This window comes from Ictidomys tridecemlineatus, unplaced genomic scaffold, assembly GCF_052094955.1.
Source record: "Ictidomys tridecemlineatus isolate mIctTri1 unplaced genomic scaffold, mIctTri1.hap1 Scaffold_58, whole genome shotgun sequence".
NCBI classification, from domain to species: Eukaryota; Metazoa; Chordata; class Mammalia; order Rodentia; family Sciuridae; genus Ictidomys; species Ictidomys tridecemlineatus.
The window spans coordinates 507,178-524,945 of record NW_027523917.1 but is presented as its reverse complement, the minus strand read 5'-3'; the positions used below and the strand labels follow the sequence as shown (position 1 = coordinate 524,945).

The window sequence follows — 17,768 nt, the reverse complement described above, 5'->3', positions numbered from 1 at the left end:
GCTAGGCTAGGACAGTTCTTAGATTAGATGGACTGAATGGATAAAGTCATCCTGTTTGTTGTTGCTGTTCCTAAAATTTCTTTATAATCTCAGGGGCCATAAAATCACTTCTGTTGCTTGTTGGACTTCATTGTTGGTAAAGAGAGTTCTTGGCATTTAAGCTGTGACAGCAGTTCACTGATTACAGAGAACTCATTTGTTTTGAACTCTGCCTTCTCATTGTATTTCCCATTACATGCATCCCTCATGGCTTAGAAATGCATGTGATGAGGAGAGGAAATCACTCATCCCTACTACATTGAACTGCCTCCCCCACCCCCGGAACCCCCGCAGAATATTATGAAGATTTAATTAGGAATGGAATTTTTTTAAAAACATGTCCATTCATACTATGGCTCCTTTTATATCAATTTGCTTACTAGTAGCAAGAAGGAAGATTAGATAATATACACATAATCCTGAGAGAGATCTTAGTGACTGTGAAACCGTGATGAAGATAAAGGTGTATACCTTGTTGAATCTTGTTTTCAGTTTGTTCTTGTGGTAATAATAATGTGAGGAGCCTCCTTAATATCATTCTTTATTCCATCCAATGTACTTGTATCTCAGTAAGATACTTTAAAACTGATTCATTTTTCTCAATGCTGCAGGATCTTCCAGCTTCTCCTGAGCAAATGATTAAGAGTTAAATTTCTGAAACATAGGTGTAGATATTAAGAGCTGGAGGATCCTATAAGTGATACCTTGCCTTTCCCTACTTATGTTCAGAGCAAATTGAGAGAGACCCAAGAGTCAGGCAGTTGGAGACCAAATTGTCACCATTTTTACTCATTATGCTTTTTAAAGAATATGACCCATGTTAAAAAAAGAAAGAAAGAAAGAATAGACTTTCTAACACTGTAGTCTAGAAAAAGACAGATTTACTCAGCTATAGATGGAGTTAGGCAGTGGGGGTTGGAGGAGGGTAATGTGGTTGACCTCAAAGATTCTTTAGAACCAATCCTGAATTTGGGAGCGTGGATGAGTTTGCTTTTGTGATACTTTGTTATTGACACATTAATGGTTTTCTTTTCCTTACAGGAGAAAGATTTTGTATGTTTTGATGTTGGAGGAGATGATTTTGATAATTATAACGTAGAAGAACTTCTAGGATTTTTGGAATTGTATGATTCTGCAAATGAAGATTCTGAGAAAGCTATAGAAAAAGTGGGACAATTTCCTGAAGTCTCCCAGGATGTTGAACCTGAACCTAAACCAGTAGTAGCAAACTCACAACAAATTGAAAGTGCATTCTCAGAAAACACTGTGGATCTTGAGGAACAATTTTTGGCTCAGAAGAACCATCCTCATGCAGATAGTCAAACAGATAATGCTCAGGGTGAACAAACTTCACTTGAACTTTTTGAAGAAATACTACCAGATAAATTGAAAGTGCCAGAAAGTGAAAAAAACAAAACCAGCAACATTTCTCAGGTCTCAAACGAACAGGAGAAGACTGATGCTTATAAACTTTTGAAAAAAGAAATCAATCCTTATCTAGAAACCAAAGAAAAGAAACAAGAAATGAGTATAATTTGGAAGATTTTAAAGAAAACTGAAACCACAGCCAAAAGGGTAGACATGATGGACAAGGAACGAGGTGATATGGAAATGGGAAAGGAGGAAAGTTTTTTGGGGAAGAAAACAGTTGTACATTTAATGAAAGCAGATATATTTTGGATAAGAATGCAAAGTGCAAGTGAATGTTCAGGGTAGAATATGAACCTGTAAAGAGATAATCTTTGCTCTGGATCCTATTGGTCTATGTCCTGAGCTCAGGAAGGAGATAGGTTCACCATTTGGCTCCTAGGTTACTTTGAACATATTTGAAAGGCACATTAAGCAAGCTAGACTTATGGAATTCCCTTCTCTATACTGGCTCATTGAGACCAGCACACTTGTAGATGAAAGAGTTCCTGTTATTTCTGAGCAGAATAGACATTTTGCACTTTTGTTCTGGACCAGAATTCTCTTCTGCACATTTATTCATGTGAGTGTATGTTGGTTTGCCAAGGGAATGTAAGTTATTGAAGCCTCTATCATAAATGTATTTGTTTATGAAATACTTTGGATTAAATACTTTGGATTAAAGGCTTCTTTATAAATTTGACTGTATAGTTCAGTCATCCTTTAAATGGGATGAAAACAATTAACCCTCCCGTATCCTTGCCCAGTTGTTCTCATGGGCTCATGCCAGGACATGGAGGGCAGTGTTGAGGTATCTGGAACTGTGTGCTGAGGGGGAGTGCTGATCATTGGGCTTAAGTGGGGGTAGATAGTGTCATCCATCTGGCTCAATGCATTCTTCTCCCTTGTAGAGATGCAGCCACCCCATGAAGATGATTTTCCTAAAGAGAACACAAATCGTCTTAATAGAAATCTTCATGAAGAGCCAAACCTCCTGCGTCATCATTTTAATATGAACCATCCTGAAGAGCCCAGCCTCTTGAATCAACCTGTGACTGAGGACATGGGTGTTTCAGAAGTGTCTCAGATCCCAAATACTGAGAAAGTAGACCCAGGTAAAGCTTGCCAATTTTTCTCTACAAAGTAGAGGCATTACCATAATGAAGGCTTTCAAGGATATTTGTTGCCAAAGGTACGAAATAGAGCAGAGAGTGATATAGGTACATGTGAGTTAAAAAAAAATATCTTAAGTGAGAGAAAAGCAAGAATAAAGATGACTAGAAATCAAAAATAGGCCAGAGATTGTAACTCACCTAAAAGCAAATGTTTAGGTATGACTAGCTTGTGTAAACCATTTACAACTAAAATATTTTTCTTCAAAGGCCTTATGCTCTAAAACTGTAGTTTTCAACCAGACCAACAGCACCAGAAACTCTAGGGGTGGGACCCACAATCTGTGTTTAGCAGGCCTTCCAGGAAAGTCTGGCCTAGTACAAGTTAGCTTGAATAATCACTGTTCATAGTCTCATAAATTCTGTGTTTTTCTTCCCTTTTCTTCTAAATGGAATATAATATAGCTCAAGTCCTGTTTTGACTTGCTTCCTGGACATGGTAATTAAACTTTTTCAAATGCAGTCAATGGTCCAGATCTTTATACTATATACTTACAGCAAACAGTACAGAACTGCAATCGATTTTAGATTGACACTTACGAATACTTCATCATAGTGCACAGTATCCAGTGGGAGATGAGAAACAATTTTTCAAAAAAATCCCCAATAATGGCATCAACAGCATTCTACTTTTGTGTTGCTCACTCTCATTTTATCAGTAAATTAGATGATGACTAATTGTTTATTTTAACCCATCCAGTATGGTGCTATGAAGCCATAATTACTGTATTTTGTGTTTTTAAAGGTTCTGGTCTGTAAGCATAGCTATAAGCATTATCCTGCACCAGTGCAGGGCTTGGCAGCACTGATCTGAACCTCCCCCCACCATCTGCACACACAGAGTGTAGGAGAACTCATAGCAAGGGGGGATTCAGTTAATTTGAGAAGGAATAACATATGAGTTCTCCCATTTTCCAGAAGACATTGCATCTATATATGAACACTACTGACTTCTGAACTGTCTTTAACTCTATAAGGTTATGAAAATGAATCACGCACCATTACGATTTGTTATTTTCATGCTCCAAAACTTTCAAGAATAGGGAAAACTTGACTTACAGAATTAAGAATGAATTATTTCCCTGGCCTTTTAAGTTCCACCACAAAATGATGTCAATGACCTTTAGTAGGTAAAATCTTCCCAAATGTCATTTAATGTGTCTCAGGTGCTGAGATGCTGAGCCAGTGGGGCAGACTTCACCAGCAGTCAAATTCATAGACCAATAGTGAATGGAGGGCCTGGGGTTGTAGCTCAGTGGTAGAGTGCTTGTCTAACATATGAGGCACTGAGTTTGATTCTCAGCATTGCATACAAATAAATAAAATAAAGGTCCATCAAAAACTAAAAAAAAAAATTAGGCAAAAGCTTAAAAAAATAGTAGTGAATAGAATCTCAGGGTTGAGAAAGACCTTAGAGGCAACTGGTCCAACTTCTTAATAACTGCATGCTGGACTCCTGCTGTTTAATCAAACATACCCCAGGCTCATGTAACTCATACTGAAATTCCACCCCTACAAGCTCTCAGGTCTAACTGGAATTCTACCTCATTCACAGAGCCTCAATGCAGGTCTGTACCCAATTCCCTTTAGTCTCTCTTGGTACTACTGTGTTCTTTTTAAATAGCTGTCATCTGTCCATTCAATAAATAATTGTTGAGTATCTCTGCCAGGTGCCAGATACTATGTTAAGCCTTGGCCCATTCCACCTGCAAATCTGCAAACCAAGACTCCCTCTCTTTCAGCTTTCCTAAAATTTTAAACACAAAGTTTCACCAGCACTAAATCCATGTTTTTTGAATGTGACCCTGTCTATATATCTCTGGTTTTAAAAATTTTCCTTGAGTAAATATTGTTCTGGTAGCAGTTGTATGGCCATGGAAGTAGTGGAGAGTAGACTGGAGATTGTTCATTTTATAATTGAAGGGTTTGACAGCTCTAATTAGGATTTTGAAGTTTTCTTCTCTGTTGTGTTAATTGTCTTTAGGAGAGCCACATATTCCAGGCACTGTGACTCATATATTTAGTGAAACACTCGATGAATATTGAAACTGAAGAGAGACAATTCTTATTCTATAGCATAAAATAAAATAGCAATTTCCCCTTTCAATTTTAGAGCTACTTATAACAGAAGGTACTCCTGTTGATGCTGCTGATACAGAAAACCAACTAGAGATAAAGGTCAAAGAGCCAGCAGATGCCACCCTTTTGGACAACATACTTTTCTTGTTATATTCATTCTTGCTTTATTTGTCTAAGATGGTAAGTTTGACATAGTTTCTTCAATTAGAATGTTGATTATTTATTAGTTTTTAAGTGGCTTCTGGTCATGAAGTGAAAAACTTAAAATGTCTTTATGAAAATGACTCTTGACCCTTTGAGTAGATAGCTCCTGAAACAAAAGCCATAGGGGTGTGGCTTTAATGGCTACTTGGTTTAGCACATGAGGAAGATTTGCTGTCTATCAAGGCTGGACATTTGCACACCTGTAAAAACTTGGTTCTTCCCCTCAGAACCTTTCATTCTGGCAGGGAGATAACAGCATTCACTTGAAACACAGTAAGATAATGGCAGAAAGAGATGTATTTATTCGATGGTAGAACATTATTGTCCATAAATGCATTTATTATGGTTGGAAGGGTGATCAGTAAGGTCAGAAAGTGGTTGAGATGTGTTTGAAGCACAGGCAAAGGGCAAACAGGAGTCTGACATGTGGTTTGTTGTTGATTAGACAGGCTGGGGTGGTGGGGGAAGCTGGCAGTCAGAAGAAATGTGTTCAGAAAAATGGAAACATGAAGAAAGGATATTTGGGGAGGGCAGGAGAATGTGAATAGTTGGTGTTGTAAAGTGTGAAGTTGGAGGGGGATGGGCCTGTTGGAGAGGCCAGCAAATCTTAAAGGAAGTCATGAGCCAAAGTAGCATTAGACCATTAATAGTGGGGATCCTTAGAAAGTTTTAAGAATGAAAGGAATTAGGTTAGATCTGTTTCTTAGAAAGAGTCACTTAAGGCTGATCTTTCTAAAGAAAATCATGATCCAAACAAGACATTTAATCTGTCTAGAAGCTTATCTAAGCATTTTAGGACTTACCTCCCCCCTATTGGTATTTGTTGATATTGGACTTTTAGAGTTTAATTATAGGAATGAGAAAGCTTTTAGAGGTTGGAGGATAAGATGGTCCTAGGGCCATTGTGACAGTAATCCTCCTCAACTGAAGTTGTTTCCTGTAGGTTGTGTTATTTCAAGGCTTGTGTAAGAAAGATGATGTTGTTGTTTTCCTTGTAAAATGTGTAGATTTTGAAGCCAGGTAGATCTGGTTTCAAATCCCAAGGTTATCATTTAGACGTTTGGGCAAATAACTAAACTTTTGAAAAAAGTTTTCCTCATCTGAAAAATGTAGATAATGCTTACTCCAATCATAAGAATTAAATGATTTGACAAGGTAAAATGTCTGGTGAGGTGTCTGGCATTTTGAAGGGTTTTACCCCTACACATGCCCTAATTCTCATGTAGACAGTCAGAAGGTGGTATAAAGACAATGAATACCTGGGGAGGAAAGACCACCAGGGTGTAAAAGATGTGGTGGGGAGAAACAAATCATTTTTCAGTTGGCTCCATGTTTGTTCATGATGGTGGCAGCCACCTGGGTAAGGGGTATGTACGAGCCAGGCAGTTAGAGTAATTGTATTTCCAGTGATTAAAGCAGTCTTCCACAGTCATAATTTGATTATCAGAGTGAATCAGCATCACTTGGAAAGTTAACAGCCTCATGATATGGGAAGGATTTCTTTATTCATATTTTTTAGGTATGCACAGAGCCCTCCTCTAGGTCTAGGTCAGGGGACATGAATGTGGTGCAGGTATGGTCAGTGATTGTACGGTGATAGGTAAGACATAGACGTGAGTGGCAAAGAAGAGGCACAATGTTAGGAGACTGATTTGAAAGGAGATTTCAAAGAGGCATTTTGATGGCCCAGTATGTACAGGACATTGTGCGAGGACTAAAGAGTCTAACAGGTGTAAGGTATGATTGTGATTTTTGAAAGCCTTAAGAAAAGGACTTAACAAATATATGCAAAAATTATGAACAAGTCAATGTAAAATCTTAAACAAGTAGTATGATATCTGATAGGACTGGAGAGTAATAGGCTCTGATGTGTTTGGGAGATGTGCACCAATCAGATTCATTGATCAATGGAATCTTAGCAGAATCTTAGTGTTAGAAGAAACCTTGGAAGGCTGTTAGTCTAGTTTCTCACTCATTGCTGTTATTTTCTTTACTGTGGCCCTGACGAATAGTTATGAGGCCTGTACACCAGTATTTCCTAGCATGAGTCACTCTCTTACAAGGCTATATGTTCTTCTGTTGTCTAGTTCATCCTTGTATTGACTCCAAATTTTCTTCCACATGATTTCCTCTATAAAATTGAATTCTTTTCTACATAGAAATCCTTTAAATATTTGAAGTTATATCTTAATTTAAAAATTATTTTTAGTATTTTTATCATGGAAACTTTCAAATAAGAGCAGAGAGAATAGTAGGGGACTATAGGTAACCATAACATACTGTATATTTTAGAATACTATAAAAAAAGATTGTGAAAGTTTTACCATAAAGAAATGATGTTTGAGGAGGTAGATATATTTAACTGATTTAAACGTTACATAGTGTATACATGCATCAAAATGTCATGTTACCTACTTCAATAATTATAATGTTTGTTTCTATGTACTAGTTAAAAAATAAATTTAATTAGAAAAGCTTTAAAGAAAAGCATAGAGAATAGTATAATGAACCCACGGGCCATCACACAACTTAACAGTAATTCCTTGATAGCCAATATCAGTGAGTTTTTTAAATTTGTTCTAATTGGTTATACATGATAGCAGAATGCATTTCAATTCATTGTATATAAATGGAACAAAACTTTTCCTAGTTGTACACAACACCTGTAGTCCTACATGTACCTCGGGTAATGTGGTTCATCTCATTCCACCATCTTTCCTATCCCTCTGCCCCCTCACCTGTCCTACCTCCCCTTTGCTCAAAGTTCCTCCATTCTTTCCATGCCCCTTACCACCCACCTCACCCCCATTATGGGTCAGCATCCACTTTCAGAGAGAACATACAGCTTTTGGTTTTGGGGATTGGCTTACTTCCCTTAACCTGATATTCCCATTCACCCGCAGATGCCATAATTTTTTTCTCTTTTAATGCTATAAGTAATATTCCATTTCATATATGTACCACAGTTTCTTTATCCATTCATCTGCTGAAGGGTTGGTTCCACAAAACTATGGAATACTTCACAAATGTGGGTGTCATCCTTGCTCGGGGACTATGCTGATTTTTTCTGTATTGTTCCAATTTTAGTATATGTGCTGCCAAAGCAAGCACACTCTGAGTTTTAACAAATGTAGATACCCATGTAAAAACTACCATAATAAAGATATAGAACAGTTTTTTTTTTTCACTAGAAAAGGGGTTTCCTTGGGATCCTTCCCAGTGAGTGCCTTCACCACCCCTTCCAGGCAACCATTGATAACTTTTTTTTTAAACTATAGATTCATTTTTCCTACAGTACTGTTTCATATATATGCCACTATAAGTGGACTCATATCTAGGAGTGCAATTGCCTCCTACGTTTAATGTATGTTTTTGTCTTATGTGATACTGTCAAGCCATACTAAAAAATGACCACAATCATTTTATACTTCCACCAGCAATTTAGGAGACTTCCACTTGACTTCATCTTCACTAGCACTTGGGCCATTCTAGTGGGTATGTCTTTGTGAGTTTATTTCCTGATAATTAATGATATTGAGTGAACTTTTTTTTTCTTTTGAGATAGGGTCTCACTAACTTCCTTAGGCCCTTGATAAGTTGCCAGCCTCACACTTGGGATCTTCCTGCCTCAACCTGGGATTGATTGCTGGGATTACAAATATGTGCCATGATGCCAGGATCAAATACTTCTTCATGAGCTTGTTGACCATACTGTTTTTGTACGTCAACTCTCTCTGGCTAGCTGGAATCCAGACTTCTCCCAGCTCAGTGCCAACTGTGGGATTGGTTAGCTTATAGTTGTTCTTGGCCCTCACAGGTACTGCTTAGAATGTAGCCCCAAACTGAAGACCACCTCCATGCAGATTTCTGGAACTCTTTTTCTTTGTGGCTCCCATGTTTCTGGTAGTTTTCTCTACATATTTTTGGCTGCTTAATCTCCTGGAACTCTGGTCTCTCTCTCCTCAGTGAGACTGTTGTGCCCCATTTGTGTTCCCCTTTTCAAACTGAGGTCTAGAGGGTGCCTCCAGGTAGAATGCTCACCTATTTGTTCTCCTGCTCTTAGGGGTGACAGTTGCATGTTCCTTGTGGCTTTCTATCTGAAAAATAGCTCTTTAAAAATCTTTTTTGACTGGGCATGATGGCACATGCCTTAATCCTAGTGGCTCAGGAGACTGAGACAGGAGGATCACAAGTTCAAAGCCAAAAGTGAGGTGCTAAGTAACTCAGTGAGACCCTGTCTCTAAATAAAATACAAAATGGGGCTGAGACTGGGGATGTGGCTCAGTGATCAAGTGCTCCTGAGTTCAATCCCTGGTACCAATATATATATTCCAACTTTCTGGTTGCTTTCAGTGGGAGAACAAGTCTCATATAAGTTACTCTCTATTGATTTCTCCTTTTGTTGTAACTTTTTGCAATAATTGAAAAAAATATGTTTGTGGGACTTCTAGGATATATTGTAGTTTGTGTGAATAAATGACATCCCCCTGGTACAACAATTTAACCTGTTTTCTCTATTGCCTTTTTTTTGTTTGTTTGTTTGGTGGTGCTGGGGATTGAACCTCGGGCTCCATGCATTCTAGGCAAGTGCTGAGCTAACAACCTCAGCCTCTCTCTGTTGCTTTATATTTCTTGGAAATTGGTAGTCAGGTTTAGGTTCAATTCTGTTTCTTATGAAAACTTAATAGGAAATATTGCATTGACATCTGCATGTCCTCTCCTTTGATGTTGACTACTAGTCAACAGTGACCTTGGTGAGATTTGCTAATATATTACAGGTTGCAAAATAGCAATGGTCTGAATTGCTGGGATTTTTCTTTCTTCATTTAAAGGCTGGGATGCCTATACAAATAAAAATTTATGATTGATTATTCTTTCTTTTTTTTGGTACTGGGGATTAAACTCAGGGGCACTTGGCTAGTGATCCATATCCTCAGCCCTATTTTGTATTTTATTTATATACAGGGTCTCACTGAGTTGCTTTAGCAATTCACTTTTGCTGAGGCTGACTTTGAACTTGCTATCTTCCCTCCTCAGCCTCCCAAGCTACTGGGATTGCAAGTGTGTGCCACAGCGCCTGGCTATGATTGATTATTCTTTACACAGATATTCGGTTTGTATAGTTAAGGCAGGAGATAAACATTTGATTCCTTTTCTTCATTTAAACACTTTTCAGAATAGTAAGGTATTATTCTAGCATTATCAAATGATACCCAAAGGGGCTTTTGAAATATTTTTAATTTTTATTTAAGAGTCAATATGATGTCATGCATTTAAAAATATTTGGTGTGTTTAATCAAGTTAGGAATAGTAATTGTTCTTATCTGATGCTCAATTTCTCCCCCTTTTGCCTTGTAGAAGCCTCTTTATCTTGGCTCCTGGGACCCTTTGCCACCACCTAGTGGTCATTGTTACCTGTTTCCCTTGCTTTTGAACTATGAGATGTTCCAAGTTCATCTTAAACATTCCCTGTCCAGACCTTGAAGGAACTATTTCTCTAAAAGAACTTTGGTTTCTTTCAATAGGAAATGATATTTAGAGGCTACATTCCAAGTACTAGGATTGCTTATTGCTCAAATTGACTGTCATTTGTAAGCCTTTTTAGTGAACAAAGCTCAGAAATATGTGGGGATTTTTGATCATGTCATTTAGATAATTCCCATGAAAATTCAGGATGTTAGAGAGATTTTACTTCACTTCATCTATCTTAGATTTGTGTTTTCTTTCTCTGATGTTGGAGTTTCAGTTTTCAATGACATAAATATAATTGTTTACAGTCTTGTGCCACTTAATGACATTTTGGTCATTAGTGCATAATAATGGAGCTAAAAAATTCTTGACACCTAGTATTTTTAATCTTTTTTGTGTTTTGATATGTTTAGATATATAAACATTTACAATGTTAAAATTGTCTACAGAATTCAGTATAATAATATCTTATAGGTTTTTATCCCCAAAGCGATGATATACCATATATGAATACCTATGTGTGGAAATGGCTATATTTTCTAGGTTTGTATAAGTATACTCAATGATGTTTACACACTGAAATTGCCTAAGATGTGTTTCTCAGAATTTATTCCCATTATTAAGCAACACACGACTATATTTATGTTGTTTAAAATACTTTCAGGAATGTATTCCTGAAATGAAATGAAATTCTCTTGTCTTTAAGCTATATCCCACTAAGGTATGTTTGAAATAATTCATTTCTGTGGTTTGTCACCAACATGATATCACAGGTTGTTTCATTTTTGCTTTCAATATTTAGGTGTTAATTTTTAAAGATTTTTTTTATTTATTTTACAATTATTTAAATATTTAGAAGAGCCAAAGTTAATTTGTGAAAATAAGTTGTTTCTGTTTTCTGGTACTGGTGATTGAACCCAGGGCTCCTATCCACTGAGCCACATACCTAGGCTCTTTATTTTTTATTTAGAGATAGTTCTCACTAAGTTGCGTAGGGACTTGCTAAGTTGCTGAGGCTAGCTTTGAACTTGTGATTCTCCTGCCTGATTTTGAAAGAACTCTAGCTTTTGTCCCAGTTCTGTGTACCCTGATATTACTCTCTTTTATAGTTAACTTTTAAAATTTATTTCATTATGCATTCTGCTATTAAAAAAATAAGCAAATGAGAAAAGGGATATGCAGCTCAGTGGTAGAGCACTTGCCTACCACACATGAGGCCATGTGTTCAATCCCCAGCACCATAAAAAGAAAAAGAAAAGCAAATGATTTTTACATCTAGCTATGATAGCTTTATATAGGTACTGGCTTCACCTTCCCAACTGAAACAACTAAAATAAATATGAAAAAAACCCCACAAACATATAAAATTTTAAGATCCAGTAACATTGAAGATCAAGCAACAAAGAATGATTCTGGAAACATAAAGAACAAATGCTATGAGCTCTTTAGTTGCCCCAGCTTTTACTATGTTAAGAGATTCCCAAGCCATGACAAAGAAGGGGAAGTCAGGCAGAACCAGAGGATACCATGAATTGAGAGATGGTGCTGAGATTCCAGGAAAACCAAAGTGACTAGAATTCACAGGGTGGAGTACCAAAAGAAGGTTGCTACATTGAGAGACAATTCTGGAAATCTGTGAAAGGCTCTCTGAGTGTTCAGCAGGGTATTGATCTGCACATAAGTGTGATGAAACTGCTTAGCAAGTCAGAGAAACCATCTTAAGTGATTAGAAGGAACAGGTCTTAACACAGGGACCAGAATAGCACCTGGAAAAAACTATCTAAGGAAGTTGGGTAGAATAATCAGAAGGATGTTACCTCGGACTGACTATTACAATTTATGTCATACCTAACAAATATTCAGACCCAAGAGAATCAAATTGTTTCCAGTAATTTAATTGTATATGAAATATTAAGAATAGTAATTCGTAATGTATGGCATCGAATCAAAGCTTACCAGGCATGCAAAGAAGCAAGAAAAATACAAACCACAATGATGAGGAGAAGAATCATCCAATCAAAGCCAACTGAGAACTATCGGAGATGTTAGAATGAGGTAATGGCATTTTTAAAAAAGTCATTACTACTATATTTCGTGTGTTAAAAAGGTAAAAAGAGATATAGAAGATATATTTTAAGAAAATCAGACTTCTAGAGTTGAAAATATATGATAAACACAGTGGATGGGATTAATGCCAGAATAAGCATTGTGATGAAATTGTTAGTGAACTTGAGGACATAGCAGGAGAAGTACCCCAAATGAAACAGGGAAAATTTCTTCTCTTAAAGAAAAGTGAACCAGAGCATCAGTGAGCTGTGGGACAGTTTCAAGTTGAGCTATGAGAGGTATTCAGAAAAATATTTTAAGAAATGATGGCCAAAAATTTGTGAAAACTGTACATCTGCAGATCCAAGATATTAAATGGGACTAGAGTACAAAAAGCATGAATAAAGCTATATCAAGGTATATTATATCATAAATAAATTGCTCAAAACCAGTGATAAAGAGCAATCTTAGCAGTTAGAGAAGACATTTATGTAGAGAAGAACTAAGGATGACATCAGATTTCTTGTCAGAAATTAGGCATAAGAGAATATAGTGGAGTGATACCTTTAATATATTTGAAGAGTAATAATGTTGGCCGATAATATCATGCCCAGTGAAATATCTTTCTAAAATGAAGACTTGTACTGACATACAAGCTGAAAGAATTCACCTACACTTGCACCAAGACAGCAGATGGAAATAATGGAATAAAGGAGTAAAAAACACTGAAAATGGTGACTGTGTGCATAAATATTTAAAATAATTTTTCTTATTTGAACATTTTAAAAAGTCATTGACTGTTTAAAGACAAATATCAGTGTAGTATGGGACTTAGAAAACATGTAAAGTAAAATACATGACAACAGTATAAATCTCAGAAGGGTAGTAACTATTGTAATGTTCTTATTGAATATGTGAAGTAATATAGTATCATCTGAAGGTAGATTGTGACAAATTAAAGATGTATATTCTAAACCCTGAAGCACTAAGATTAAAAAACAGAGTTATAGCTTAATAAGCCAATAGAGGAATCACTAAAAATACCGATAGTGGTATTTCTGCAAAAGAAGACAGAAAGAAAAGAAAAAGAACAAAGAACAGAAGGAACAAATAGAAGATTATATTAAGCTTACACCTATGCACGGCAGTAATCCTATTAAGTGGAAAGTATCTAAATACATCAGTTAAAAACAGAGATTGTCATATTGCCTAAAGAAGCAAGACCCAAATAGATGTCTAAGGGAATAACACTGTAAATAGAAAGACACAAAGAAGTCAAAATTAAAATGATTGAAAAAGGTATCTCATGTTAAACACTAGTCAAAGGAAATCTGGAGTAGCTACATTAAACCAAAAGAGGTTGTGGGGCAAAATATATCATCAGGACTAAAGAAAGTTATTTCCTAATGATAAACGAATCAATCAAGATTATATAATAAACCTAAATGCTTGTACTTTTAATATTAGACCTTCAAAATACATGAAGTATCAAAATTGATAGAATTATGAGGAAAATGATGAATCCTATAGCTTACATTTAGAGATTTCAATATCCTCTCCTCAGCAATTGGCAGAAAACGAAAAATAAAAGTAAGGTTGTAGAAAGTGTGAATGACATAATCAATCCATCCATTTGAAATTAATTGACATTCATAGAAAACCCCCAAGGAGCTTAGTGCACATGGAACATTTACCAAGATAAACTATATTCTGGATCTTAAAAAAATTATCAGTAAATATAAAAGTATTCAAAGTCAGGCAAAGCTTAATCTCTGAACACAATAAAATGAGAAATCAATAATGGAAAAATCTGGAAAATTCTCAAATATTTGAAAACTTAAGTGCCAGGCTGCTATCTGCTATCTATCTATATATATATATATGTATATCTGTATCTATCTATCATATATATATATATATTTGGTATAAATGAACAACACAGTACATTTATTTTTATGTGGTGTTGGGGATCGAACCCAGTGCCTCACACATGTGAGGCAAGCACTTTACCACTGAGCTACAACCTTAGCCCCCACTGCTAAATAATTTTTGAGTCAAATAAATCAGAAGAAATTCATATTTTGAGTTGAATAAAACTGAAAACAACATATCCATTTGTGCAATGTCTCTAAAGTGTTATTGGAAAATTTATAGCACTACCAGGCCCAAGATAGCTTTATTAAAAAATAAGTCTCCAGTCATTGACTTAGTTCCTACTATGAGAAACTAGAAAAGGAAAAATAAGTTAATCTCCAAGTAAGCAAGAAAAAAAGATATAATAAAGACCATAAGTCAGTAAAATTTTAAAAAAAGGAAAATAAGAGAAAATCAATGAAACCCAAAGCTAGTTCTTTAAGATGAATAAAATTGATCAACATCTAGTGAGGGAAATAAAAGAGGAGACACGGGTTACCAATATTCGCAATCAGAGAAGGGATATCACTACAGATTTCACAGATACTAGACTGATAATGGGGATATTATGAACAGTTTATGTTAATTAACTTGACAATTTAGATGAAATGAAGAAATTCTATTTAAGCCACAAATTGCAAAAGTTCACTCAAGAAAAACAGACAATTTCGTAAACCTTGTTGACTATTAAAGAAATTGAAGGTATAGGTAAAAACCTTTCTACAAAGAAAAAAATATAAGACCCAGATAGCTTATTGGTGATCCAATTAAACCTGTAAGGAAGAAATGATACTAATTCCTAATAGTAGTAGTAATACTAAACCCTTGTAGAATATTAAATCAAGGAAATATTTCTCCTATGAATCCAGTGTTATCACTACACCAAACCAAGACAAAGATATAATAAGAAAAGAAAACCACATACCTCTCATGGGATCTCCAATGAATCTGTACAGAAATTCTAAACAAAAATTTAAGTCAAATACAACAATATGTAAAAGGAAAATACATCATAGACAAAAACTAGATGGATGATGGGGATTTATGTCAAGAATCCAAAATTTATTTAACATTTGAAAATCAATGAAATTTACCACATTGGTGTACCTAAAAGCACAATCTTTGTGTTTAGCTCGAGAGATACAAAACAAGCATTTAAAAAATATAGCGGAGGGGGGAAATGTTGGGGAGTAATATTGGCCAAATTATATTGTTATTTTGTGTGCATGTACAAGTAGGTGACAATAAATCGCATCGACATGTAAAAAAAATCAGCCCTGATTATTATTTAAAAAATTTTTTTAGATGTTGATTAACTTTTATTTTATTCACTTATTTATATGCGGTGCTGAGATTTGAACCCATTGCCTCACACATGCTAGGCAAGTGCTCTACCACTGAGTATCAACCCCAGCCCCTCGGCATTGATTATTGATGTAGAAAAACAAACAACAAACTAGGAATAGAAGGGAGCTTAAAACATCCTCTGAAAAAATGCAACTAACCTCATACTTAATGGTTGATAATTGAATACTTTTCCCCAAGATCAGAAACCAGAGATGTCTACTCTCATTACATCTATTCAGCATTGTACTGGGGTGCAGTAAGGAAATAGCTAGTATACTAAGGCAAGAAAAAGAAATAAAATGCACTCAGATTGGAAAGGAAGAAATAAAATTCTCTTTCTTTTCAGATAACATGAATATATATAGATACAATCTGGTATGATCTAGAAAAATGCTATTGTAAGGTTGACAGATAAAATTTACATCTAAAAGCAATTATATTTTCTATATATTAACAATGAATAATTAGAAATTGAAATTTTAAAGATTTCCATGTATAATAGAATAAAAATATGAAGTATTTAAACATAAACGTGGCAAAAACTAAAATGTATATATTAAAAACTATAAAATATTGCTGATAGAATTTAAAGAGAACCTAAATGGAGAGATATACCTAATTTATGAGTCAGAAGACTAAGGTGTCCATTCATCCCAGTTTAATCACCAGAGTCAACATTATTCCAATCAAAATCCCTGCAGAGTTTTGTAGAAAATGACAAGCTGATTGCAACGTGGCTTCAAGACTTAATCTAGGGCTGGGGATGTAGCTCAGTGGTAGAGGACTTGCCTAGCATATGCTAGGTCCTGTGTTCAATCCCTAGTACCATACGAAGAGGAAAAAAAATATTCTAAAGCTACAGTAATCAGGATTGCAGACAAAACATATTGAAACAGAGCTAAGAATTCAGAGATAGATACACAATATATATGGCAACAGTCATTGACAAAGATGGAAAGACAAGTAGAGAATGGAAAGTTTTTTCAGCAAATGGTACTGAAATTACTGCATATTTATATGCAAAATACTGATCCATGCCTTGCATTAGACACCTGAATTAACTCACAGACTTAAATATTAAATTCAAAACTACAAAACCTCTAGGAAAAAAAATAAGAGAAAAATTTTTGTTGAACTTAGGTTTGGCAAAGATTTCTTAAATTTGACAACAAAAGCATTAAAAAGGATTTGACAATGTGGGATTCATCAAACTAAAACCTCTGTAATTCAAAATACACTTTGAAGTCAATGAAATAGACAAAACACAAGCTGGGAGGAAATTACTGTAAAGCATTTATCAAGACTTGCATCAAGGATATATGAAGAACTCTTAGAACGCATTAGAAAAAAATATAGTCCTGTAAAATAACACTTCATCAAAGAAGATAAACAGATAGTAAATACATTAAAAATGATTGACATAATTATCAGGGAAATGCAATTTTGAAGCATAAGAGTTACCACTACACACTTATTAAATATCTAATATTAAAGACAATTGTGCTGAGTGGTTGGAGAAGAGATGGAGGAACTGGATGGGTACACATCTGGTGGGGATATAAAGTGGTAGAATCACCTTCTTAAAAAGGTAAACATACACCAGTCATATCCAACCATTCTTTTCCAAAGAAAAGATAAGTTATATAGCAATAGGAGGAATTTTATATCAGTGTTCTTGGCTATTTTATTTGTAAAAGCCCCAAACTGGAAAAAAATCCAAATGTCTATCAATAGATGATAGACAAATTGTGGTATGTACATGTAATGAAATGCTACTCAGCAATAAAAATAGATGATAGATAAACTGATGTAGATGAATCTCAAATTATGCTGAATAAGAGAAGCCATAGAAAATACAATATATTATCCCATACACATAAAACTTGAGGAATACAAAGCAATCTATTAAGATAAGACATTTTGCTGGAGGAATGGGAAAGTGGGGGGCAAGAAAGAAGGGTGACAAAGGGCAAAATTATCTAGAGAATGAGAATATTTTTGGAAGTAAAGGATGTGTATATTATCTTGATTATAATGGTGATTTCATAATTTCATGTTAAAATTCATCAAATTGCACACTTTAAATACATG

At 35.3% G+C, this 17,768-nt stretch overlaps 1 protein-coding gene and 1 non-coding gene across 11 annotated transcripts in view; one reads left to right on the top strand and one right to left on the bottom strand.

Moving 5' to 3' along the window:
- The window catches only part of LOC144374108 (transport and Golgi organization protein 1 homolog), a 134,633-nt gene that overhangs the window by 94,171 nt on the left and 22,694 nt on the right, over positions 1–17,768 (top strand). For 8 of the 10 annotated variants that reach the window (XM_078037057.1, XM_078037059.1, XM_078037051.1 and 5 more), the window contains 3 exons: positions 1,081–1,639; positions 2,358–2,561; positions 4,732–4,877. In XM_078037057.1, coding sequence (XP_077893183.1) covers positions 1,081–1,639; positions 2,358–2,561; positions 4,732–4,877 — 909 coding nt within the window. Of the gene's footprint in view, positions 1–1,080; positions 1,640–1,739; positions 2,030–2,100; positions 2,258–2,357; positions 2,562–4,731; positions 4,878–17,768 lie in introns of those variants that run through there. The other 2 variants (XM_078037061.1, XM_078037062.1) reach the window with 2 other exon arrangements.
- LOC144374113 (U6 spliceosomal RNA) lies at positions 7,906–8,012 on the bottom strand. The gene has a single exon (XR_013433610.1). It is a non-coding gene; the product is annotated as a U6 spliceosomal RNA (small nuclear RNA).